The sequence below is a fragment of the Ochotona curzoniae genome, unplaced genomic scaffold, assembly GCF_017591425.1.
Source record: "Ochotona curzoniae isolate NIBS_2020 unplaced genomic scaffold, NIBS_Ocur_1.0 contig_1976, whole genome shotgun sequence".
NCBI lineage: Eukaryota > Metazoa > Chordata > Mammalia > Lagomorpha > Ochotonidae > Ochotona > Ochotona curzoniae.
Window position 1 is genome coordinate 1,364,793 of NW_024465279.1, and position 26,490 is coordinate 1,391,282.

At 51.5% G+C, this 26,490-nt stretch overlaps 1 protein-coding gene across 1 annotated transcript; it reads left to right on the top strand.

Moving 5' to 3' along the window:
• Positions 1-110: 110 nt before the first annotated feature.
• On the top strand, positions 111-25,130 carry LETM2 (leucine zipper and EF-hand containing transmembrane protein 2). The gene is made up of 11 exons (XM_040970607.1): positions 111-273; positions 6,360-6,441; positions 8,435-8,864; positions 10,662-10,805; positions 16,563-16,700; positions 17,546-17,746; positions 19,039-19,158; positions 20,774-20,887; positions 22,640-22,726; positions 23,320-23,424; positions 24,141-25,130. The coding sequence occupies exons 2-11, from the start codon at positions 6,395-6,397 to the stop codon at positions 24,201-24,203; spliced, it is 1,449 nt and encodes a 482-aa protein (XP_040826541.1). The 5' UTR covers positions 111-273; positions 6,360-6,394; the 3' UTR covers positions 24,204-25,130.
• Positions 25,131-26,490: the final 1,360 nt, after the last annotated feature.

Here is a 26,490-nt window from a genome sequence, read left to right on the forward strand (position 1 = left end):
GGCCGCGGCGCCTGCCGGGAGATGTAGTCCTGGCTGGGCGCGCAGGGGGCGAAAGGAGGAAGACGGAGGCGGGACGGCGGGACGGCGGGACCCCGGGAGGGGAGGCTGTGGGGGCGTTGGGGCGGAGAGGCAGGAAGGAGCTGTGGAGGACGACGCAGAACCAGACACGGCTCGAGGTTTGGGCCCGTGAGGTAAAGTGTGCCCGCGTGGAGACTAGCAACACATCTGGGTCTCCTCAGAGTGACACCTGACAGAAGACCCTGCAAGACCCCGGTACGCGGTCTGATCAGAACGGGGGGCGTCCCCGCGTCTGTCTCCGGCGCGACAGCTGTCAGGAAGGGCAGCACTTCCTGTTCCTCTCGGGGCGCCCTGGGCCAGCCCTTCGCAGCCTGTCGACGCGCTTGCAGCCCTGGGGGTCGCAGGCGCCTCCCCGGGCGGTGGGCGCGCGGTGGGAGTGGCCGCCGCGGGCGCGTTGGGGAGCGCGTGGCGAGTTCCTAGGGTCCCCTCTCCCCGCACCCCGGAGGCGCGCGCCTCCTTCCTGCTCACATGGCGAGCCTGGAGGCTTGTGGGTAACCGGAGGACGTCAGCGCCCACTGCGCCCCGGCACCTCTCGGGGGACCCCCGTCACGCGTGGGGTGCTCCCTGGCCTCCCCGCACCCCCCGGCTGCCCCTGTCATCCAGGCGGTGACTGAGGGCGTCTGTCCCGCGCCGAGACGGGCCTGTGGAACCGCCCTGGCCTCCTCCCAAACGTGTGAAGCAATGGCAGGTCCCAGGTGCGACACCAGCAGCAGGGCGCTGTTCTGGAGCCGGCTGCGCCACACGCGGGGGCCGTGAACGGGGCAAGCAGCGGCCGAAGGAACACCTGCTGCTTGACATCATACCATCCCTAGTCCTTACAGTGCTCGTGTGACGTCATACACTCCCTAGTCCTGACAGTGCTGCTGTGATGTCATACACTCCCCAGTCCTTACTGTGCTGCTGTGACGTCATACACTCCCCAGTCCTTACTGTGCTGCTGTGACGTCATACACCCCCAGTCCTTACAGTGCTGCTGTGACGTCATATACTCCCTAGTCCTTATTTGCTGCTGTGACGTCATACACTTTCTAGTCCTTACAGTGCTGCTGTGACGTCATACACTCCCTAGTCCTTACTGTGCTGCTGTGACGTCATACACTCCCTAGTCCTCAGTGCTGCTGTGACGTCATACACTCCCCAGTCCTGACAGTGCTGCTGTGATGTCATACACTCCCCAGTCCTTACAGTGCTGCTGTGACATCATACACTCCCCAGTCCTGACAGTGCTGCTGTGACGTCATACACCCCCTAAGTCCTTACACTGCTGGCATGATGTCATGCTGTTCCTAGTCATTATAGCGCTAGCTGATGTCATACTCTTCAGGGCTGGCTCTATGCAATACCGCTCCGAGACAGTCTTGTATAAGAAAAGACACCTACAGATCACTTATTTTCACAGCCACTAATTGTATGTTTGAAAACACCCCCCGACAGTTTCACTAAGGGTGATGCTGGTAAGATCATCATCATACTAACGAAGCTGGAGGGATCCATAAGAGGCAGAGTTTTTCTAACAAATAACTTAGAAATACTCCTTTTTAAAAAATCACTTATTTTATTTATTTATATTGCAAAGTCAGATATACAGAGAGGAAGATCCTCTGTCCGATGATTCACTCCCCAAGGGACCACAACGGCCGGGGCTGTTCCAATCCGAAGCCAGGAGCCAGAAGCTCCTCCAGGTCTCCCACGTGGGTGCAGGGTCCCAAAGATTTGGGCCATCCTCCTCTGTTTTCCCAGGCCACAAGCAGGGAGCTGGATGGAAATTGGAGTAGCCAGGATTAGAACCAGCGCCCATATGGAAATTCAGTACATGTAAGTTGAGGACTTAAGCCGCTAGGCTACTGCACTGGGCCCCAAAATACACCTTTTTGAAATGCAGGTGGCCAGAGAGCGACGTCTAGGTTTCGTTTTAGTCTGCTTCCTGAAGCAGTGGTTTTATTTTTGTTGTTGTTGTTGTTGTTTAAAGATTTATTTATTTTATTGGAAAGCCACATTCACAGAGAGGAAACAGATTTGCATCTGCTGGTTCACTCCCCAGATGGCTGCAATGACCAGCGAAATGGGCGGAACCAAAGCGAGGAGCTTCTTCCAGATGTCTCCTGTGGGTGAAGGGCCAGCCCTGAGTCACCTTCTGCTGCTTCCCAGGCCAGAAGCACAAGGCTGGATGGGAAGTGGGGCAGCCAGGGCACAAGCCAGGACACAAGCCAGTGCCCAGCGCTTTCCTTCGCCTCCCCGTGGCTCTTTCTGCCCCCAACCTTTTCCCATGCTCCTTTTCCTCTTCACTGATAGACCGTGCATGGAGTTGACGCCTGGATTTTCTCCCTGAGAGGAATCAGGTGAATTGTTCTCAAGTATTTTATACTAGCCTGCATTGAATCACGCTGCCAAGAGCTTAAAGCTTACGTTGTGTGAAGTAGACGTATGGTCCCTTCTTTGCAACATTTTGGTGAATAACACTTTAGGTGGAGCCACATTTAAGAAAATGGTCATGAGGACAATGATTTAAGTGTGGGTGCAGTGGTGCGGAGGGTAAAACTACCTTTGGGGTGCCTGATTCCAGTATCAGAGCCTGACTCGTGCCTGGGCTTCTCTGCTTGCCATCTAGCGTCCTGCTGATCTGACCTATGAGGGAGCAAAGAGCCAAGTGCCTGGGCCCTTGCCAACCACAGGGGAGACCCAGAACTAGCACTTAGGGACAGCTGGGGAGTGGACCACAAGATGGAAGAGATCCATTCTCTCTCTCAGCCTTAGAAATAAGTTACATCATCACCAGCTACCAATTACAAGATTTGGAATCTGTTTACTCTTTTGCATAAAAAAAGCAAACTTAATCTAACACAATTTCCAGCGCCAGAGTTGTAGAGGCGAAAAAAAAAATGTTTTGGTTTCTCCTCTGAAAGTTATATACAAAACTCCTTATATGATAAATCACTGATCCTGGAACCCAAACAAATTACCAAGCCTGAAAACAAAAGAGAGAGAGAGAGAGACTGCTTTGAACAAATGTATTTCAGAGTGAAGGGTTGGCTTTTAAGAATAGGATCGCTGACATATGGCCATGACAGAAAACCTAGCTCATCTTTCAAATACGGGGCTTGGAGTCATTCATCTGGTTTATGAATACTTAATGATTTTCATCGACTGGGAGTAAGTGAGCACAATGCTGGGAGTAAGAATAGTTCCCTGGGATAAAATGTCTCCCAGGGAACTGAGCGGAATATTTTTGCATCCCTTACAATCTTTTCCGGAAAAGTACCTATCCATTATATGGCAGTAGAGTGGCTACCTATATGAGATTAGTGCCGGAACTTGTAGACGTCCTTCAGAACTCCAAAGTTATCATCAGATATTTCCATGAGACCAAAGGTAAAAAACGTAAACCTTTGTGAATTCCGACTTAGGAAACGGAGCTCAGAGTGAAACCTAGTGGGACATCACGCATGCAACAAGGGCCCTCTAGTGGCCGAGCCGGGAACTTCCGCTGTTTCCTACAGTGGAGCCTATTTGGTTCAAAAATACTTTCTTAAACAAATCAAATGTTTTGTGGACTCAGAGCAGTCTTGGTGATTTTACTGAAACTTGATCCTCGCCGTCTTTTCATTCACACGAACGTGCAGCCCGGATGAGTCAAGTCTGTGGTCAGCTCCTCCGGAATCAGGCCGTATTCACCGTGAGAAAGCCATTTCCTTGGTGTCTGGCGTCGGAGGACAGGAACTGCAGTGTTTGTTTTTCTGCAACATGAGGGCCGGAGGGCACCGCACAGCGCCACTTTCAGCTCCCTAGGCAGCCAGCGTCCCATGCCTGCCTGCTTCAAGGCCTGCTCACCCCCATCTCCCTGCTAATGCCACCGGGAGAACAGGTGCTGAGTCCCTGCCATCCACCTGGGAAACCCGGATGGAGTTCCGGCTCCTGGCTTCAGCCCGGCAGCTGGGAGACCTGTGACAAAAATTTCTAAATAAACTTGAAAAAAAAAATGTAAGGAGAGCCAGGTGACATGGGAAAAGATAACTGAATAATCAGATTCTGTACAGGTTGTCAATTTGATGTCTCAGTTGTCCACCCCCCAAGTCCCCGAACCTGCAGTGTGCATGTCATCTCCCAGCTCCCGTGGTAAAACACACTTTAATCGCTGCGATTTCCACACAATGACGGACCATAACCAACACCTGCTAGAACACTTACAGCTCTCTCGAGCGGAATTCGGATTTCTCCATGAAGCTTTTCTCGGCATTCCAGCCCCGGACCCTGGAGTCGTGACAAGGATGTGGAGGTTTTTGAATCCTTTCCCATTCCCGTCCCTTCGGCCCCCTAAGTATGTTCAGAGTTGGAGGAAGGCTGCGAGGGGGAGGAGGGCACGCCGGTGATGCCATGCGTGAGCTCGTCACCATGGCGACCACCAGCCCTTTGCTGGTTTTCCGGGCAGCCCCCGCAGCCCAACAGGAGCACAGGGTGTCCAAGCCCGCAGCGCCAAACGCTCCCAAAAGCAAAGCCCGCGGGAAACGGTGTCGCTTCCGCAGGTGCTGCAGTGCGCGGAGCTCATTGGTGGCCGGTGTCGTCATTCCGTGACGTCACGAGGCGAGGGTCCGCGGTGGGGCCTCGAGAGTGGGGGTTCGCGGCCCCGGAGCACCCTGGGAGGGCCGGGCAGCGAGGCCGAGGAAGTAGGGGTCAGCCGAGGAGGTAGGGGTCAGCCGAGGAAGTAGGGGTCAGCCGGGGACGTAGGGGTCAGCCGAGGAGGTAGGGGTCAGCCGAGGAGGTAGGGGTCAGCCGGGCAAGTAGGGGTCAGCCGAGGAGGTAGGGGTCAGCCGGGGAGGTAGGGGTCAGCCGAGGAGGTAGGGGTCAGCCGAGGAGGTAGGGGTCAGCCGGGCAAGTAGGGGTCAGCCGAGGAGGTAGGGGTCAGCCGAGGAGGTAGGGGTCAACAGAGGAAGTAGGGGTCAGCCGGGGACGTAGGGGTCAGCCGAGGAGGTAGGGGTCAGCCGGGGAGGTAGGGGTCAGCCGGGGAGGTAGGGGTCAGCCAGGGAGGTAGGGGTCAGCCGAGGAAGTAGGGGTCAGCCGAGGAAGTAGGGGTCAGCCGGGCAGGTAGGGGTGCGGGGCCCACCAGCGCCTAGCCCTCCCGGGTCTCCCACAGGGTGGCCCAGCCCCCTGCCCTCGGCCGTGCCCAGACGCAGCTGCTCCAGCCTGCCTTCCGCCTTCCTCCCTCCCCTGCGCCCCACTTGTCCTGGTCTGTGCTTCCAGTGGCCCCGCTCACGTTCGAGGGGCGTCGTTCCTGTGCCTGCTCACGCCGCCCTCGGCCCACGTCCCACTGCTACCCCTCTGCCCAGACCTCCGCAGCACGACCACCACACACACCGCGCCCCGGAGGGTGCGGGGGTCGCGCTTGGCACCGGCCCCGACGGTAACCCCAGCCCCGACGGTAACCCCAGCCCCGACGGTAACCCCGGCCCCGACGGTAACCCCAGGCCCGACGGTAACCCCGGCCCCGACGGTAACCCCGGCCCCGACGGTAACCCCAGGCCCGACGGTAACCCCGGGCCCCCTGGGCAACCCCAGGATCCCTGGGCGCGGCTCCCCTTGCGCCCCGACCCGAGCAGGGCCGGCCCTGGGAGTGGTGGCCACCGCAGCCCAGTGTGGGCGAGTCCATCAACGGCCGCAGCAGGTCCGCGTCTCCCCTCCACCGTTAGTCTGGGTTCAAGGGTTCTGAAGCCTCTGTCCACCGTCCTAGCCTCCTAGCCGTAGTCGGGGTTCCCAGGCCAGGGCACCCGTTGTGTGCACCCCCCCTCCCAGCGTCCAGGAGGCACCTGCTACTGCTCGCTGCCCCCTGGCTGGAAGGCACACTCCGGGCTCTGAGAAACCCTCAAGTGTCTTTGCTGGCGAATAAATGAGGTGACTGAGTGTGTCCTTGACGGTTTAGGGCAGCTTGGTCAGGTACAGGGTGGCAGTGGCAAGCTTGTCGGGAACAAATCCAGAACATTGGCTTTTTCACCTGGTCGCCCCAGATAAAGTGTGTTGCTCTCTCTTCTTGTAAAAATCCTTGTAACTATTCCAGTGAAATGGCTGAGTACTTCTCACCCAGGAGTCAACCTGTCTTAAAACAAGCAAGCCATCTTTGTCTAAGGGATTATTTCTGTAAAGCTTAGAGAATATGGTTCAGGATTGTTGGCAAGGAATTTGGAAATTGTGCACCTAAATACGTTGCCTTAGCAGTAGCTAAAAATACACTTTTCTCAACCCCTTTGCCTTGATGTGTGTGTGTAACGCTGCCTTATCTGCTGTCTCCCTAGGTCCCTATGTTGACTGATGGAGAAAAAAAGTAAATATGGCTTTGTACAGTTACAATTCGTTTCTAACTCTTGTCCGAACCCGGTAAGCATGAATCCATATGTGCCTATGTCCTTTTTTTTGTTTGTTTGTTTTTCAATAAATGTGTAAGGATTACACAAGTCCAGCCGTTGGTGTTAACTAGGTTGGTTTTCAGGGAACGTACCTGAATTCACTCCACGTTGCCTAAGTGTTCAGACCAATGTTGTCGCTGCTGGTTACAGGTGAGAGAGAGGAGGCGGTTTTGGAGTGACACCTGTTTAGTGAGGGACGCGATGTGGAAGACACGGACAGCGGCAGACCTGCCTGCTAGGATGTGTTCCAGCCCCAGTTAGGCCTGCTATCACTTAGTTCTTTGTCAGAGCATCCATGAAAACTTACTCTGTGCCAAATACATTGTACGTTTTCCCTTTTGGCTATCTGAAGGGTTTTTGCTGTTGTTCCTCCTTTTCTTTTGGCATGCTTTAAAAATAGTCTGAAAAGCTGGGAAAATCATCTTTTTGGCCAAAAGAAATGACTTTGCCAATAATTTTTTTGTTTTGTTTTGTTTTTTGGCCTGGTCATTTTACTCTCAAACAATCTGTTGTACTGGCTTTGAGGAAAATGGTGACTATTTCCCCATTACAACGTAGAGATGAGTGGCCGGGCGAGACCTTCTGTGCCCTGATCCACTCCCCCACGTGCCTGCAGCTGCCAGGCTGGGCCAGGCCGAAGCCAGGGGTCAGGATCTTCACCCAGGTCTCCCTGATATGGGAGGCAGGGACCCACGTTCCGGCCTGGCACCAGCTGCCTTACCAGATACGTGAGCAGGAGGCTGGATTGGAAGTGGAGCGCCCGGGACTCAAACCAGCATTCCAATCCAGGGTGCTGGCGCCCCCTGTGTCCACCCCCAGGCTGGGGTAGATCGCTCGGGTTCTGGAGGGATCCTGGGTAACACTCATCTCTCAGTGCCTCTTGTTTGCTGGCATTTATAGTCACCCCCCGATAAAGCTGTAATCCCCACAGATATCTTGAAATGTTTCCTCAGCAAACCCTTTTTCAGGAGAGTGGCTATCGTCTTTTTTTATGATGGTAGCTAGAGAAAAAAAATGTCAATATAGCACTTATCAGGAAAAATGCCAATCAATTTTATTTTTTTTTAAGATTTTTTTTTATTTGCAAAGTCAGATATTCGGAAGGAGGAAAGACAGAGAGGAAGATCTTCCGTCTGATGGTTCACTCCCCAAGTGACCACTATGGCTGGAGCTGAGCCAATCCAAAGCCAGGAGCCAGGAGCCTCTTCTGGGTCTCCCATGTGGGTACAGGGTCCCAATGCCTTGGGCCATCCTCCTCTGTTTTCCCAGGCCACAGGCAGGGAGCTGGATGGGGAAGCAGGTTGGCTGGAATTAGAACAGGCATCCATATGGGATCCTGGCGTGTTCAAGGCGAGGACTTTAACCACTACACTAGCGTCCCAGGCCCCAAACAATTTTTTTTTCTTCTTCTTCTTTTTTCTTTTTAGTGAAGAGTCAAAAGAATTTCTAATTTCTTTTATTTGAAAGGCAGATTTACAGAGAGGAGAGATAGAAAGATCTTCCATCCACTAATTCACTTCCCAAATCGGCCAGAGCTGGGTGGATCAGGACCCCGGAGTTTTTTCTGGGTCTCTCACATGGATATAGGGCCTGAAGGGCCTGAGCCATTCTCTGCTGTGTTCTCAACCCATAAGCAGGGTAACCAGGACACAGAGTGGCGCCCACATTGGGATGCCAGTGCTTGCAGGTGGAGGGTTAGCCTGTTGAGCCACCGTGTCGGCCCCAGAATTTTCTAACTTCAAACAAAGCAATTTATTCTCAGGAATCAATTTATTCATATTTCTGCAAGAGTATGTCATTCAACCCTAGAGTGTCAGAAGTTACGTTTCACTCCTTTAACGGGCACCAGCCACTTCTAAAGGCTTAAAAAGCATTGCCTTCTCTCAAATACAACTTGTGTGTCTTCAGTTTTTCAGTTTGTAGTCACGTGTGCTCAACTCAGAGGCAACTGCTCTCTCTTCCAGGCTCCCCATCTGCTTTGTGCACCCTCCACGCTCTTCTCCTTCCCCATCCCTCGTGTCTCTGCACTGGCCAGGAGCCCCTGTACGGGCGTACACGAAGAACTCCGGAAGCAGAAGGTACACCTGTCCCAGGCTGTTGGGCCACAGGATGCTCTGCCTACAAACCCAACTAACTCGGAAGCTGTGCACATCCACCTGCTGGCTCCAGGAGGATTCTGGGAAACCCCAGCCGGGGCGATCCCCAGAAAAGCCGCAGGGGGGCAGCCCTGAGGCCACCGCAGAAGGAAAGCGATCCTACAGGCAGAGGATCCTGGATGAACTCAGATATTACTACAATGGGTTCTATCTGCTCTGGATCGACAGCAAAGTTGCCACCAGAATGGTTTGGAGGCTGTTGCACGGGCAGGTGCTGACCCGACGAGAGAGACGGAGGGTAGGCACGAATCATTCTTTTCGAGAAAGAGAATATGCAAGTAAAGTGGACCGTTCACAAAGCTTTCAACTTCATCTTAAAACTTCCCAAGTGTTGGGCCTGGTGTGGTGGCCTAGCGGCTAAAGTCCTCGCCTTGAACGCACCAGGATCCCATATGGGCTGCCGGTTCTAATCCCGGCAACTCTGCTTCCCATCCAGCTCCCTGCTTGTGGCCTGGGAAAGCAGTCGAGGACGGCCCAAAGCCTTGGGATTCTCCACCCATGTGGGAGACCCAGAAGAGCTCCTGGCTCCAGATTGGCACAGCACCAGCCATTGTGGTCACTTGGGGGAGTGGATCATTGGTCGGAAGATCTTCCTTTCTGTCTCTCCTCCTCTCTGTATATCTGACTTTGCAATAAAAAAAAAAAAAAATCTTTCAAAAAAAAAAAAAGAGAGAGAGAGAGAAGTTCCTAAGTGGAACTAATGACTCCTGGCGAGAACGGTTTCTTAGGAGCTTCTCACGTGTCTACACCTTAGACAGTATCCTTGAGGTTATTATGTATTTCCTACAAGATCATTGTAATTGTGTTTTTTAATCTCTTTGGGGAGCTGCGAAGCTTTAGGTTTAATCTGTTCATTTAAGGCACCAACTGTTGTGAATCTATTAAGCATACTCTTTTTAAGAAATACTATGATGGGCCAGGCACAATATACTAGTGGCTAAATCCTCTTGCATGAGGGATTTAAGGAATCCCATTTGGGTGCCAATTTGTGTCCCAGATGCTCCACTTCCCATCCAGCTCCCTGCTTGTGGTCTGGGAAAGCAGTCAAGGATGGCCCAGAGCCTTGGATGGCCTTGCACCCAAGTGGAAGACCTAGAGGAAGTTCCTGGCTCCTGGCTTCAGATCAGCTCGGCTCTGGCCGTTGCAGTCACTTGGGGAGTGAATCATCGGACAGAAGATCTTCTTCTCTGTCTCTCCTCCTCTCTGTGTATCTGACTTTGCAATAAAAATAAAACAAATCGGGGGCCCGGCGCGGTGGCGCAGTGGTTAAGGTCCTCGCCTTGCACGCCCGGGATCCCATATGGACGCTGGTTCTAGTCCCGGCAGCCCCGCTTCCCATCCAGCTCCCTGCCTGTGGCCCGGGAAAGCAGTCTAGGACAATCCAAAGCTTTGGGACCCTGCACCCGCATGGGAGACCTGGAAGAGGCTCCTGGCTTCGGACTAGCATAGCATCGGCCGTTGCGCCGCCGGGGGTGGGGGGTGGGGTGGGGTGGGGTGGTGAATCATCGGACGGAAGATCTTCCTCTCTGTCTCTCCTCTCTGTATATCTGACTTTCCAATAAAAATAAAATAAATCTTTAAAAAAATAAATTGATCAATAAATAAATAAAACAAGGAAAATTATATATATATATGTAAATAATTTGTTTATTAGAAAGTCAACATTACAGAGACAGGGGAAGAGAGACAGAGATTGTCCACCTGCTGATCATGCAGATGGCTACACTGGCCAGGGCTATACCAAGCTAAAGCCAGGTGTCAGGAGCTACACACTTGTCTGCCATGGGCATGGCAGTGTCCAAACACCTGGGCCAGCCTCTGCTGCCTCCCCAGGTACACTGGCAGGAAGCTGGATCGGGGCAGGAGCTGGCACCCGTATGGGATGCTGATGTTACAGGTGGTGGCTTTGCCTGGTGCATCCCAACACTTGCCTTGAGTGTTTAACCCCGGAAGAACAAGGCGGACACTGGCTTGCTGTGTTGTTGACGTGTCGCAGTGTCCTATCGTAATGTTTCCTCTGCATTTCCTTCATTAGCTCCTGAGAACCTGTGTAGATTTCTTTCGCCTCGTCCCGTTTATGGTGTTTATCATTGTTCCTTTTATGGAGTTCTTATTACCAGTGTTTCTGAAGCTCTTCCCAGAAATGTTACCGTCAACTTTTGAAAGTGAATCCAAAAAGGTAAGTAGGAATGTTTTTAAACCTTTCATTAAAAAGGAAGGAAGGAAGGAAGGAAGGAAAGAAGGAAGGGAGGGAGGGAGGGAGGGGGGAGGGGAAGAAAAGGAACCCCAAAAAACTCTTTTGAGAGCAGTGTTTGGGTTTAGGGACAAATTCCTCAGAAGTCAGAGCTCCCACCCAGCACTCGTCCCTGCCCTCCAACACCTTGCTTGCCTGGGGTCTATTTGTTACAATTAAGGAACCCTGAAAGCTGATGCCTCCTTGGCCTTGGGGTTCACTCTGTGTCGGGCAGGCCTGTGGATTTTACAAATGCATGAAGTCCAGTACTCACCATCACAGTCTGCTGTAGGACAGGCTGCCTGCCCTGTCTGTCCCTGCTGGAGGCAACCCTGATCTCGTCATTGTCTCTAGAGGTCTTCCTTTTCCAGGCTCACGCAGTGTAAGGTTGTTTTGTTTTGTTTTGTTTTGTTTTGTTTTGTTTTGTTTTGTTTTGTTTTTCAAACTGGCATCCTTCACTTAGTTTCACTATGTATAGCCTCACTTACATATGATTACAATTCTTCCCCAGGCCAGTGTTGTGAAACTGCTGACTGGAGCGTGTGCACATCCCTATGTCGGAGCACCAGTGCAGGTCTGGGCTGCTCCCCTGGCAACCCAGCCCCTTGCTAGGGCACGTGGGAAAGTAGCTGAAGATGGGTGACGCGCTGGAGCACCTGCCCCTTATGTGGGAAAACCAGGATGTGGCTCTCGACTGCTGACTTCAGCCTGGTCCAGCCCTGACGGCCGCAGTCACTGGAGGAGTGAATCAGTGTGTATAAGATCTCACTCTGGCTTTTCCTCACTCTGTCACGTTGCCTTTGTAAATAAATAAATAATTCTCTCTCTCTTTTTTTTTAAAAGATTTGTTTTTTATTTTTATTGGAAAGGCGGATATACAGAGAGGAGAGACAGAGAAGAAGATCTTCAGTCCGATGATTCACGCCCCCCCAGGCAGCTGCAATGGCTGGAGCTGAGCCAATCCGAAGCCAGGATTCTCTTCCAGGTCTCCCACGCGGGTGCTTTAGGCCGTCCTGGACTGCTTTCCCGGGCCACAGGCAGGGAGCTAGATGGGAAGCGGGATTGCTGGGATTAGAACGGGTCCCATATGGGATCCTGGGCGTACAAGGCGAGGACCTTAACCACTGCGCCATCGCGCTGGGCCCAATAAATAATTCTTTTTTTTTTTTTTTAAAGATTTATTTTTATTATTTTTTATTGGAAAGGCGGATATACAGAGAGGAGAGACAGAGAGGAAGATCTTCCGTCCGATGATTCACTCCCCAAGTGAGCCGCAACGGCCTATACTATGCCGGTCGAAGCCAGGAGCCTCTTCCGGGTCTCCCACGTGGGTGCAGGGTCCCAAAGCTTTGGGCCATCCTCGACTGCTTTCCCGGGCCACAGGCAGGGAGCTGGAAGGGAAGCGGGGCTGCCGGGATTAGAACCGGCACCCATATGGGATCCCGGGCGTGCAAGGCGAGGACTTAACCACTTGCGCCACCGTGCCGGGCCCATCAATAAATAATTCTTAAAAGAAGTTTTTTTTTTTTCCTCTCTTTCTGTCTTTTCATGGCTCATTTCTTTGTGTCATTGAGTAATAGTTCAATCATGTGGACATACTATAGTCAGTTTTTTTTTTTTTTAATGTGTTTATTTTTGTTGGAAAGGCTAACTTACACAGTGAAGGGAGAGATAAAGGTCTTCCATCCGCTGGTTCACTTCCCAGGTGGCTGCAACGACCGGAACTGAGTTGATCCAAAGCCAGGAGCTCTTCCAGGTCTCCCATGTGGGTCCAAGGCTTTGGGCCGTCCTCGGCTGCTTTCCCAGGCCACAGGCAGGGAGCTGGAGGGGAGGTGGAGGAGCCGGGACACACACCAGTGGTCATGTTGGATGCTGGCACTTAGAGGTGCAGGATTAGCCAGTTAAGCCAATGAGTCAGTCCAATTATAAAAAATATTTTTAAAAAATATTTATGCTCACTTTATTTGAAAAAGGGACAGATGCAGACAGGAGATCTTCCCAAATGCCTGTAACGGGAAGGTGGGTTTCCTGTTTGAATGGCAAGGATCCAAATACTTTAGTCCTCATTGGCTCCTCTTGGCATTTTGCTATTGAATGTGAGTATCCCGTGGTGACTTCACCAGCTACACCACAGTGCTAACTCCTTTCCGTTTTCTTACAAGAGCCTCGTAGTTTTTGCATTGTGAACAGCGTAGTGTCAAGATGTAGGTTACGTGTGCGTGTGTGGGGATACACAGCTTTTCCAGGACTATAGGGATGGTGCTGTTGGGTAGCAGGTAAAGCTGCGTCCTGTGATGGCACCATCAACATGGGCACCAGTTCAAGTCCCAGCAACTCCATTTCCAGTCCAGCTCCCCGCTGATGTGCTGGGAGGACAGTGGAGGATGGTCAGGGTGCTTGGTCTCCTTAAGCCACTGTGGGGACCTGGAGGAAGTGCATGGCTCCAGACTGGCCCAGTTCTAACTGTTGCAGCCTTTTGGGGAACGAATCATTAGATGGAAGCTTTCTTTTATGTCTCTCTGTTTAACTCTGCCTTTCAAGTAAATAAATCTTTTTTTTAAAAAAAATCTACGTGTGTGTGTGTGTCTGTCCCCAGTGCAAACTGGGGAAATAAAATTGTAGGCAGGGATGGGTGATGATTGTATCTGTGTTTTGGAAAAATCGTTTTGCTGGCTGGAAGCTCTGAGGAGGGCAGAGGAAGGAAGTTGGCTGGGTAGCAGCTGTAATTGTCCACGGGAGAAGCAGCCGAACGTGACAACAGGAAAAAGGCCTCAAGACCGATGTGAGATGCATTTAAATGCTTGCAGTACCTGAAAATCAACTCACAATATTCAACTCTCTGCCAGTAGTTGAATTTACTTCTACTTAAAGTCATCAGGATGGTGCCCAGTGTGGTGGCCTAGTGGCTGAATCCTCACCTTGCATGCGCCAGGTTCCCGTGTGGGCACTGCTGTGTCCTGGCAGCATCACCTCCCATCCAGCTCCCCGCTTGTGGTCTGGGAAAGCAGCCGAGGTTGGCTCAAAGCCTTGGGACCCTGCACCCACGTGGGAGACCCAGAAGAAGCTCCTGGCTCCTGGCTGCACGTTGGCTCCTGGCTTCGGATTGGCTCGACTCCAGCTGTTGCGGCCACTTGGGGAGTGAACCATCGCATGGAAGATCTTTCGCTCTGTCCTTCTTTCTGTGTTTCTGCCTTCCTAATAAAAATAACTAAATCTTTAAAAAAATAACAAAGTCATCAGGATGTGGAATTCATATCATAGAAAATCACCCAAAGGAAAGTGTCAAGGAATGTAGGAAGAAGGAGACATAAAGAAAAGCGTTCATGTAAATGTCACCTCTTGGGGCCGACATTGTGGGGAGAGGGTGAGGCGGCTGCCTGTGCTGTCAGCACCCCACGTTGGATGGGATGACACGTGGAGTTCTGACTGCTCTGCTTCGGATCCGGCTTCCTGCCGATGCGCCTGCAGAAGCAGCACAGGATGTTTCAAGTGTTTGGGGCCGCGCCAGCCCTGTAGGAGACAGGGATGGAGCTCTGGGTTGCTGGCTTTGATCTAGCCCTCCCACAGCCATCACCACCATGTAGAGATTGAATCAACAGATGAATTGGCCACAGTGTCAGAACATGCTTTGTTTGCCTTTTTCCACAGAAGGAGCTGGGCAAGGAAGTTTTGCGGTTATGTCAGACGACAGTACCATGCATGTTTTCACTTCCGGAATTTAAGATTTATTTATTTATTTTTTGGTGGGGGAGGCCTGGTACCAGGGCCTAGCGGCTAAAGTCCTCACCTTAAACGTGTCAGGATCCCATATGGGTTCCAATTCTAATCCCGGCAGCTCTGCTTCCCATCCAGCTGCTTATAGCCTGGGAAAGCAGTCAAGGACAGCCCACAACCTTGGGATCCCATACCCGTGTGGGAGACCTGGAAGAAGCTCCTCGCTCCTGGCTTTGGATCGACACAGCTCTGGCCGTTGCGGTCACTTGGGAAGCGAATCCATCGAACAAAGATCGTCCTTTCTGTCCCTCCTCCTCTCTCTGTACATCTGACTTTCCAATAAAAAATATAATCTTTGGAAAAGCAGTATACAGAAAGAGGAAGAGAGACAGAGAGGACGATCTTCTGTCTGCTAATTCACTCACCAAGTGGCTGCAATGGCCGGAGCTGAGCCAATCCAAAGCCAGGAGCCAGGAACCTCCTTCCAGGTCTCCTATATGGGTGCAGGGTCCCAAGACTTTAGACTGTTCTCAACTGCTTTCCCAGGCTACAGGCAGGGAGCTGGATGGGAAGTGGAGCCACTGGGATTAGAACTGGCACCCATTTGGGATCCTGGCTCGTTCAAGGCAAGGACTTTAGCCGCTATGCTATTGTTCTGGGCTCAATAAATAAATCTTTAAAAAAAAAAAAAACTTGTTTTTATTGGGAAGGCAGATGAGATTTAGAGAGAAGGAGAGACACAGAGAGAAAGATCTTCCATCTGCTGGCTCTCTCTTCAGATGGGCACAACAACCAGAGCTGAGGTGATCTGATCTGAAGCCAGGAGCCAGGAGCCTCTTCTGGAACTCCCATGTGGGTGCAGGGTCCCAAGGCTTTGGGCCATCCCTGATTGCTTTCCCAGGCTATAAGCAGGGAACTGGATGGAAAGTGGAGCATCTGGGACACAAACTGGCACCCATACGGGATCCTAGCACTTGTAAAGTAAGGATTTAGTCATTGAACCAGCAGACCGGACCCTTCAGTATTTGTTTAACAGGTATTTTTTTTTTCCCGAAGGTTTGTTTGATTTATATAGAGGGATGGAGAGAGAAAGAGAGAGAGGTTCCAAATATGCTGTTTATTCTCCAGATGGCCACAGCAGCCAGGGCGAGCACAGGCTGGAGTCGGAAGCATCTTCCACATCTCCTATGTGGGTCGTAGGGGCATATTCTGCTGCTTTCTCGGGTGCATGAGCAGGGAGCTGTATCGGAAGTGGAGCAGCCGGAACATGACTAATGCCCAGATGGGATGCTAGCATTGTAGGCGGCGACTTGATCGGCTGTGGCACAATGCTGGCCTCTTACTGCTAGCATTGATTGATTGCACTTTTACAATGGATTTGTGGAATTACTGCATTATCATTATTCATTAAAATCTGTGTATACTTCTGTATACTAGAAGTTTCAGATGGGCATGGAGTCACAAGTTGTAGTGTGTGGGTGGGGGGGAGGTCTGTGATTCAGCCTCTTAAGATCTCTGAAAGTCAATCATTCCTGTCATTGACTGATCATCAGAATCTCCTTGGCAACTTAAACATATATAGGTTTGTTTCTTCTTCACCCTCTTAAGCTTGATTATAGTTGTTATTTTTGGTCGATGTTTATTTGTTTTCAACTACTTGAGAGAGAAAGGTCTGTGTGCTGACCCGCTCCCTAGATGCACTTGACAGCTTGAGCTGAGTCAGGCCAAAGCCAGCAGCCTATCTGGGTTTCCCGTGCGGGTGGCAGGAGCTTGGACCATCTTTTGCTGCTTTCTCAGCCCATCAGCAGGGAGCCTGATTGGAAACAGAGCAGCCGGGGTTTGATCTGATGCTTGGATGTGGGGTGTCAGTGTTACAAGCAGCTTAACCAGTGAGCCACAGCTCTGGCCCCCTTCTCATCTTTGTCTACCATGTTTGTAATCATGAAGATTTATTGATTTTTTTTTTATTTTCCCCTTCTATGCGTTAAGGAAGAAAAACAGAGAAAGAAAATGGCCGCAAAGTTGGAAGTAGCAAAATTCCTTCAAGAAACCATCACGGAAATGGCAAGGAGGAACAAGGCAAAGTTGGGTGATGCCTCCACGCAACTCTCATCCTACGTCAAACAGGTGCCTGGCTTCATAGAATACCCCGTGACTTCCAGCCTGGGTGATAACACAAAAGTTACCTATTATCAACGCCCTTCCAGATGGCTCGCAGTCCTTGCAGCCACAGATATCTAAGTCATACGTGTACAGGATGGTGAACATTTATACAAGTTTTCAGAAACTCCTTCAACTAACCAGTACCTTGAAGTCAACAATTTCTTGGAAGGAACAAGCCGCACCCTTCTGGACTACTCCTGCCTGACTTTTCGTTGACTCTCTTTGACTTCAGGCAGATTTCTTTGTTTGTACCGCAGGGTTCATTTCTAGACATCAGATACTAATAGAGTCCATACAAAGCTTTTTTGCTTAAAAAAAAAAAGTTGTTTGAAAGGCAGAGAGAGGGAGAGGGAGAAAGAGAGAGATACAGAGGGAAAAAGATCTTGGCTCAGCTTTGGCTGCTGCGTCCATTTGGGGAGTGACTAGCAGATGGAAGATCTTTCTGCCTCTCCTTCTCTCTGTAAACCTACCTTTCCAATAAAAATAAATCTTTGTTGTTGTTGTTTAAAAAAAAATGTGTGAAAGAAAAATCTTCCATCTGTTGGCTCATTTCCCCAAGTGCCTGCAACAACCGTGGCTGGGCCAGGCCGGGCAAAGCTAGCAGCCAGCAGCTCCATGGTGGCTTGCTAAGCTATTGTACGCTGCTCTCCCAAGAAGCGGGATCAGAAGCACCCAGATATAGGATGCCAGGATTGCGAGTGGGGGCTTCACTCACTGTGCCACAGCGCTGGGCCCAAGCCCGTGCGTGCTGCAGTGTCTCTTTGGAGTAAGCAACACATGTTTATTATCCTCTCTGTCCCACTGCCTAGGTGCAGACAGGCCACAAGCCCAGCACAAAGGAGATAGTTCGCTTTTCCAAGCTCTTTGAGGACCAACTCGCCCTAGAGCACTTAGACCGATCCCAGCTGGTGGCGCTGTGCAAACTGCTGGAACTGCCGACTTTCGGGACCAACAACCTGCTCCGCTTTCAGCTCCTGATGACACTGAAGTCTGTAAAAGCAGATGATGAAGTAAGGGGGCCGGTGGGGGGAGCCTGTACGGCCCTGGGAGAGACGTGAGAATGCATCCCCATGCGGAAATGCTTCGGGCCAACACAGTGCTTTTCTACGGCCCTGACTGTGAACAGTGTGGACCTGGGTTGCCCCTTTTGGGGGGACTGTTTGCGGTACCCTGACAAGCCCTTCTCCTGCCCCTGTCCCCTCTCCCCGCTTCTCGGTGGGAACACTGACCTAAGCAGTCATTTGGATGTCTTAGCTGGGTGTGATCGAAAGCAGTTAGGACCTGCTGGGGAGGAAATAGCAGAGCTCGGGCCGATTTTCTTACAAGGCTCTACCCGGGGCCTCGGCTCCCCTGCTGCGGAGCTGGTGCCAAAGTAAATATTTGGCTGAGTGAGTGGGCCTGGTAAGGAGGAGGAGAAGCAGAGCTCAGACGTCTTAGGGAAGAAAGGCAAGGCACCATTTGGACCCTAACTACTAATTAGGCTGCTTTTAAAAATGGAAAGAATGCTGGCTGAATCGGAATCAGCTGCTCGCAAGACATTCGGTCCTGGGCCAGGAGGGGGGACGGGCGGGCCGGGGTGGGGCGGGGTGGGGGGGACGGTTTCCCCCAGTGCTGGAAGCCCCATCCCATCGCAGCGCCCCGCCCTCCCCAGCCTCCCACCCCTGTTTATATCTCAGTTATTGCTTTCAGCGTTTGGGAATAAAACAATGCTGGCCCCCAGAGGAGACATAGTTTGGGGTCACACCAAGGAGAAACTGCGTTATTTATCGAAGGGGTTTTTGTGGGCCAAGGAGCTAAAAGCCATTTGTGGGCCAAGGAGGTTAGGGCCGTTCCTGGGGAGTTGGGGGAGCTGGAAGGGGGGGGCGCTGCAGGAGGGGAGGGAGGAGTGGCAAGAAACCCACTGGGACAGGTGACAAATGGTCCATTGAAAGCTTTTCAAGTGAAAAGTTGTGTTGTTGTTTTTTTTTTTTTTTCCTAAAGAAGCATTGAGCTGCCATGAAAGGGGAGAAGGAGTGAGAGATGTCATGCCAGGCGAAACACTCATCAAGAGGGGAATAATGACTTTGATGACAGAGTGTTGGGGAGGAATTATGTGAATAACTCTTATTATTAATATCTCTTGGCAGGACCCCACCCCCCATCTCACTGACACACACCTTCCTTGGGTTTTGTTTGGTTCCTGCCAGTGAAGCGGACAGAGCATCCAGAAGTCAGTTTCCATGTTTCTGTGGATTTGCTGGCATGCCGAGATAAGGTGAGGCTGGAACAAGAAGATGCAGCGTGGCTCCCGTGTTTGTTGCAGGCAATTGCCAAAGAAGGCTTGAGGACTCTGAGTGTGTCTGAACTACAGGCCGCCTGCCGGGCCCGAGGGATGTTATCGCTGGGCCTCACGGAGGAGCAGCTGCGACAGCAACTCACGGAGGCAAGTGGGAGTGTCCCCTTGACACCTCTGTCCTGCAGGTGAACCGGGTTCCCTCCTCTGGCTCATCGCACTGCACCCCGGGGGCGCGGAGGAAGGGGAGGGGGGACTATTTGTCCTTTACTCCGGGCAAGGTACCACTCCCTCCCAGGGGGTTGTAGCAACACTGGGAGCATCTGTCAGTGGCCAGTTGTGTGGGCCAGAAGCGCAGAGCTGTGCCCCTTCCCCGAGGGCCGTGGAGGAGGACCCACCTCCCAACTCAGGCGGGTCCTGGTTTCCTCGCTGTCTCCCAGACCCTCGCTCCTGGCGGCTCCCTGGGGCCACCTGCATGCCTTCCCTCTGGGCCTGCTTCATCTGCAGAGCCTGTGATGCCATTTCCCCCTTCTGACCTGGAGCTCCGGATTGAAAAGTCCCTTGTGACAAAGGCCCACCGCGATCATTTTGCTGTCTTCAACTGTCTAGGAACCCTGAGCCCATCTGTAAAATCCCTTCATCAAGTGCCTAGGATGGTGACTGAGTAAATCATTGGAGGAGGTACGGCCCACGAGGGAAGAGAACCAAGTCCTCCGGCATTTCTGAAAGTTGCCTTTTCTAGGTACCGAAAGGACCTGCTGTAAGAGTGACTCTGTCGGCACCCCTGCTGCTGGCCTACCCAGGGCTGGGGTCCCACTTGCTGTCCAAAGCCAATATAGGGCACTAGCTCTGGTGACAGAGAATCCTCTATCTTCCTGTTTGCTCCCCTGATATACACTTCAGCCACATATAGGCAAGGCCAAAAGCAGAGATCAGGTGCTCTGACCTGGCCTTCCGCCTGCACGGGCCCTCTGCCTTCCCAGAGGCCGGAAGGACAGAAGACAGTGTCCCGATCTGCCTCTTCACTCCGCACATGCCCACAGTGGCCAGGGCTGGGCTAGACCAAAGCTGGCAGCAGAGACCTCATCCCCAGTCTGTGGGAACATGGGGTGGCGGGAACTCGTCACTTGAGTCATCACCGTTGCCTGCCAGGGCCTGCCGAGCAGGAAGCTGGCTCCAGGATCTGGAGGTCAAATGTAGGTGCTCCAGCCTGAGGAGTGGGCTTGCTCATTGGAATCTCTCTCTCTCTCTTTTAAAGATTTATTTCTTTTTCTTGGAAAGGCAGATTTACAGAGAGGGAGAAACAGAAAGATCTTCAGTGTGCTGGACCACTTCCCAAGTGGCCACAATGGCCGGGAGCTTCTTCTTGGTCTCCCATGTGGGTGCAGGATCCCAAGGCTTTGGGCCATCCTCGACTGCTTTCCCAAGCCACAATCAGGGAGCTGGATGGGAAGTGGAGCAGCCAGGACATGAACCAGTGCTCATTCGGGATCCTGGCGTGTGCAGAACAAAGACTTTAGCCACTAGGCTACCATACTGGGCCCCACATGATCTGTTTTCCAAGCGAACTCGTTGTGGTGGCGATGCAGTTAGGTTGTAAGTTCAGTGGAAGTCTCTTCCCCCACCCGAGGGTGACCGACTAAGCGTTCAGGTTCCGGGGTAGGCTCCAGGGGGGTGCAGAAGCTGGGAACGAGGGGCATCCTTGTGTCTGTGGCCGTGGGTCGTCTGTGGCTCTGAGATCTGGTGGTCACTTCTCCTTCTCCAGTGGCTGGACCTCCACCTGAAGGAGAACGTCCCTCCTTCTCTTTTGCTGCTGTCACGCACCTTCTATCTGATTGATGTGAAGCCGAAGCCAATTGAGATACCGCAGAGTGGGGAGGTGAGTCCGGAGTTCCATCCTAACTAGGCCTCTCCATATTTGTCCTTTCCCTGTGGAACCACAGTAGATGCTTTTTAATTTACTCTTAAAAAAAAAAAAAAGAACCTTATTTTTTAAAAAAGATTAATTTATTTTTATTGGAAAAGCAGATATGCAGAGAGGAGGAGGAGAGACAGAGAGGACGATCTTCTGTGTGATGGTTCACTCCCCAAGCAGCCACAATGGCTGGAGCTGAGCCGACCCACAGCCAGGAGCTTCTTTTGGTTTCCCACGTGGATGCAGGGTCCCAAGGCTTTGGGCCATCCTCCACTGCTTTCCCAGGCCACAAGCAGGGAGCTGGATGGGAAGTGGAGCTGCCGGGATTAGAATTGGCGTCCATATGGAATTCCGGCACATTCAAGGCGAGGACTTTGCTCCACAAGTGCCCACAAGCAGTCTGGGCTAAGCTGGGCTGAAGCTAGGAGCCGGGATATTAATCTGTGTCTCCTGGCTGGGCACCAGGGACCGGAGCACTTACGCTCTTACCTGCTATGAACTAGCAGGAAACAGAGTGGCACCTCAGAGCACTCAGACATGAGATGTGGCACCTCTACCAGTCTGCCCCTAGACTGACTATTTTGAAGGAGTGAATGATTAAACCAGAAGTTGAAAATTTCTGTCTTCCTTCAACTCATTTCCTCAATCATTTCTTGTCTGGAACCCAGCAACTGTTTGCTATTGGCATTTTACTGTAGCACCTGAGAGTGACCCCGTGCCTAGAGCATGTTGCTGTGGGCCCATCAGAAAGTGTCTCTAAGCACCACATGATGGCTCGGCCACTTGGCTCCCTGCCTCCTGTGTAGGAAACCCGAATGTTGTTCCTGTGTGGCCAGGAGTGAACCAGTGAATGGAATGGAAGAATCCCTCTGCCACCCTGCCTTTTAAATAAATACTTGAAAAAGGTGGAGGCCTGGGACGTGAGGAAGGAGAGAGCGTTGTAGAAGGTGCTGCCGTGGGGTTCCGCAGATTGATCCTGGAAATGAGGGCCACCCATGCTCAGTCCTAGCTACACCGTTGACACCTTGGCAAGTGCCAGACTGTCTTGCTTCCTCCTTCCTGTCCTCAGAGAGCAAAGCCGGTAGTAGTTTTGTCCTGGATGGGCTTTAGGGAGACCTGGGAGACAACTGTGTTCCAAAGACATTAGGGCAGCCCTGGGCCGTGACTGGATTCGAGTTCTGGTGTTTGGCTGTGGGATCCAGACCCCACAGGCCCCTTGTGTTCAGGAATATGCAAACAGCGTACTGATAGCATTCCAGACTCTGTAAAGAATTTAGACATCAAATTGGATATACTGGGCTGAGAGCTTCTTATAAGTAACTCCTTGCCAGTTAAGTAACATTTATTACTAGATATTAAAATAATAGATGCAAAGATTATTGGAAACCAATGACTAATTGGCAAATGGCAACTATTATTTTTCTTTTTTTCAAGACACAACAGGAGCATGATTAATAGTCAGTGGTTTATTAATGACTGAGGATTTTAAATGCTGGAATCTAATTAGGCCATAACCTTTGAATAGAGAGTACTCAAAAACTCAGAAAGAGGAATAATGCTAAATTGTTGTTTTAGGGACATATCTCATCTGTTACTTATAAAAGGGGTAGCTCCAGCAGGAAGTTAGGGGGCTTGGTAGAAAGCTGCCTAGCCCAGAAGAGCTTCTGCGTTTAAGGAAGAGCAGCATGATGACGCATAAGGTGCTTCTCTCCCAAGGCTCCCAAGACAGACATGGACCTGCCTGCTTCCTCGGACTCCAGAGAACACATGGTGGACTCCACCCCTCAGCTGAAGGGGACCAAGGTCAGCCCAGCTACCTCCCATTTGATTCAGTCAGAAAACGACACAGCAGTGTGTTTGTTTCTCTCTCTCTCTCTCTTTTAAGATTTATTTTTATTGGAAAGTCAGATCTACAGAAAGATCTCCCATCTGTTGGGTTCACTCCCCAAGTAGCCACGACGGCTGGAGCTGAGCTGATCCAAAGCCAGAAGCTTTGGAGCTTGTTCTGGGTCTCCCTTGTGGGTGCAGGGTCCCAAGGCTTTGGTCACAAGCAGGGAGCTGGATGGGAAGTGCAGCAGCTGGGACACAAACCAATGCCCATATGGGATCCTGGCACATGCAAGGCAAGGGCTTTAGCCACTAGGCTACCACTTCCCTCTGTTTTCAATGCCCTTAATTAAACTGAATTTCTGTACGAGAGCATTCCTCTGTAAGAAATATTTGTGGTGCTGTTTGAACTGTTTCTGAGAACATTCAACATCTGCCTAGAGGTGATCAGATTCTAGATCCTGCCTTTGCGCCAAATACGAAGTAGTTGTCACCATTTCCAGGTAGTCACGGAGCCCTCACACAGTTTTTGCTTTAACCCAGTAACCCACTCCCTTCTGATGTTTAAGGATGAAGAATTCAGACAAGCGCCACCACCAGCACCGCCCTCCCCCCTAAAACCATCGGCATCTGTCCCGTTACCCAAAGGACCCATCACTTCTTCCAAAGAAGCAGTAAGTGTATAAAGGAAGAAGCCCTTTTCTTATCACCTAACTTTAAGGCTCGCAAGAATCCAGAACTCTATTTCAAAACTCAGCGTGTTTTTTTTCCCTGTTGTCCAAACAGGAAGCTGGAGGCTGAACTGTAGTCATCTCATAACCACTGTGTTTTTTAAACAACCTCAATTATCCTAGGGCAAAAAAAAAAAAAAAAAAAAAAAAGAGAGAGAAAAATTATCAAGCAAATGCAGTAAGACCTAAACATTTTAAGTCTAAAAGCTAATTACAATATAGGCAGATGCTGATTTCCTTATGTACCACATGGAAATCATTTCCATATGCCGGGACTTTTATCCAGGAAACACTAGCAGAAAACTCCAACTTTAGGAGAAATGTGTAAGTAAGAAATTACCCACATATCCACTCTTGCCGTTTGGGTGAAGATCCTCAGGCGAGAGCAGAAACCAGGACATGAGCTGGCAATAGGGAGGGTTTGGTGGGCTGGCCCATTAGGTGGCTCCTGAGGACCCAGGGTGTTGCCTGCAGCCTGTGACCATGAGCACATGCGTGGGGTCGGCCTCCAGACTGGCACCGGGGGCTCTCCGGGGTAGGGAAGGGACTGCTCTACACGGCTGATTTTTATTACCAATGGAACAGATCGATTCCGATTTCTCTGTGGTGTGTCATTATTTTGGTGGTGGTAATGCAAAGTCCTTATGTTTTATCCCTAGACACTGCAAGCTGAATCCCGGCAGAAGTCTCAGAACAGCAAAGCTAACTCAAAGGGAGCCTAAGGACGCCAGAAGGAGGAGGGCGCTCACTCTCTCCAGCTTCCGGCTGCCAACGGTGGTGACCATTGAGGGGCTCCCAGCTCCGACCGACCTGCCAATCCTGTGTGTGATGGCAGATAGAGTCCTCGGGGGCCTTAAGAACCATCGTAGATGATGTTGGCAGCAAGACCCAGTTCAGTGCCTCTTTAGAGGAATAGGCCTACAGAGTCCATCTCTGTGCCATTAAGCACCCACTGGGCTGTGCCCATCCTCCCTCCCTCCACAAACATGTACCCACTGGGCAGTGTGTGAGCAGCATACAAGCTGTCCTCATGCCCTGGGATGGGAGATGGCTTGCAGAATGGAGTCAGCCTGGTACACTGACACCTCCACTAGGAACGTGAGAGACCCCTAACGGTAGCAGTAGGACCCACAGGTAGAACAGGGTTCCAGAAGGCGCAGTGCCTTCTGAAACAGCAGAGATGAACTGCCCAGGAAGGTCTAACCGTACAGAAGGAGAAACGGAAGAGTTACAGAGATTGGCAACAACGGGCTTGGCTGCGGCTTCACTGTTTGGACAGGCCTCGTCCCCTTGGACCGGTCTGTTTGCAGACGGCTACAGGAAATCTGGGAGGCGGCCACTGGCCCAGCACATGTGGCTTTCATTAAGCCACCATTTTGTAGGAAACATAATTAAGGGCTTAAGGCTTGACCATTTGTTTGTGCCGAGCGTGTCTGTTTCTGGTCCGTTTGTCTTTCACAAGAAGACTGTGTGTCAGTCTCAGGGGCCGCAGAAGCCCACGACGAACCCCGTGCGTCCCAGGAGCCAGCATTTCATCCGGATGCTCACGGACGCAGCTGACCGACAGCTTTCCTCCCCTGAGAAGGGTAAAAAGTATTTTGGCCTGTGGTTGATAAAATTAGATTTCTTGTTGGGAAATTGAAGATCTCTTGTTGTGAAATTGGGACTCCATTAAAACCGAGTAAGCCTCAAGTCAGCCTGGTTTGGGGTCCCCTAAGTGAGACGTGTCCCCAGCATGTCAGGGAACAAATGTGTTCCCCAAACTCTCTTCCCCAGTTGCAACTTCACCCCTCGCCCTCCTTGAGGGGGACTGGGCTCCACTGCACCAAGAGTTCCCTTGGCTCTTGTCAAAGCTACTTCCCAATCTTGGCGTTCTCAAAATGCTGCGCCCCTGTTAAGTGTGGGAAAGACACAAACAGCCAAAAGTGCTTGGCTGTTTCCACTGGACGGTTTCCACATCTTCTTGGTCTGTTCTACAGATTTTTTTGGGTTGTTGTTTCAAGGGACTTGGGTCGCTTTTGGTCCCAGCTGATCCTCACCTGTTTTTGTTGCATCTTGGCACCAGATGCATCAGACACCTGCTATGCCCCTTCCCGTTTATGTGACGATAGGGCACGATGTCAAGGATGTTTTCTCTCATCATTGAGGGTGAATACTTGGGTTCCACCGTTATTAGACCCAGCCCAAAGCTGAAACCTAGCTAGTGGTGGTCTATTGTCATCTGCAGCCAGCTCGGCAAGGGGGCAATGCTTTGAGTTACAGCACGGCAGAGTTCAAGTTCTCCCAACACGTCGTCACTGCAGTTCTGAGATGTACTCGCTTGGTTCAGGGCAGTCAGCTCCAGCACACCCCTACCCCAGTGTGCGCAGCAACGACTAAGCCCACTGAATTGGCCTGCCAGCATGGGAACCCACCCTCTTCCTGGCTTCCTTCCCACCTGCGTTCTTGCCGACCACCCTCTTCCTGGCTTTGGTCATCGCTGAAGGAATGGAAGGATAAACGGTTAACTTGCTGGCTCCCCCCAGTGGTGGCTGATAAACACAGCGACTTCATTAAGATAAAGTCCCTGGCTTCATCAGATGTTCAATCTTACTTACCTGAGATCAATATATTACATTAGCGGCACCAAGGGAACTGATGGTCCCCGATCTTTGGCAATTAGGAAAGATGGGAGGGCAGTATTGATCAATGCCGGGCTGATTCCAGGCCCTGGTCTTTTAACCCTCAGGAAACCAAACATTCAGTGCCTTGACAGTTTCACATCTTCATTACAGACTGGATTCCTTTCCCCAGGGGACCCAAGCTGGTCGTCTAAGTCAAATGGCCATTTCATTTTCTCTCAGGTCAATTTCACTATCTTTTATTTGACAGCCAGCTCCGTCTCTGGGGACACTCGTGAGGGACTTGGGTAGCAAGAGGGACAAGGCACGTGAAGTCCTCCGCAGGCCCTCCGTGTACCCACGCAATCCCGTGTCAGGGCAGGGCCACGGCAGGAAATCACCACCACTT

Coding starts and splice junctions, on each gene's coding strand:
- LETM2 (XM_040970607.1), top strand. CDS start 6,395: ATGGCTTTGTACAGTTACAATTCGTTTCTAACTCTTGTCCGAACCCG. Junction 8,865..10,661: donor CCCGACGAGAGAGACGGAGG/GTAGGCACGAAT, acceptor TTCCTTCATTAG/CTCCTGAGAACCTGTGTAGA. Junction 19,159..20,773: donor TGCGACAGCAACTCACGGAG/GCAAGTGGGAGT, acceptor CTCCTTCTCCAG/TGGCTGGACCTCCACCTGAA.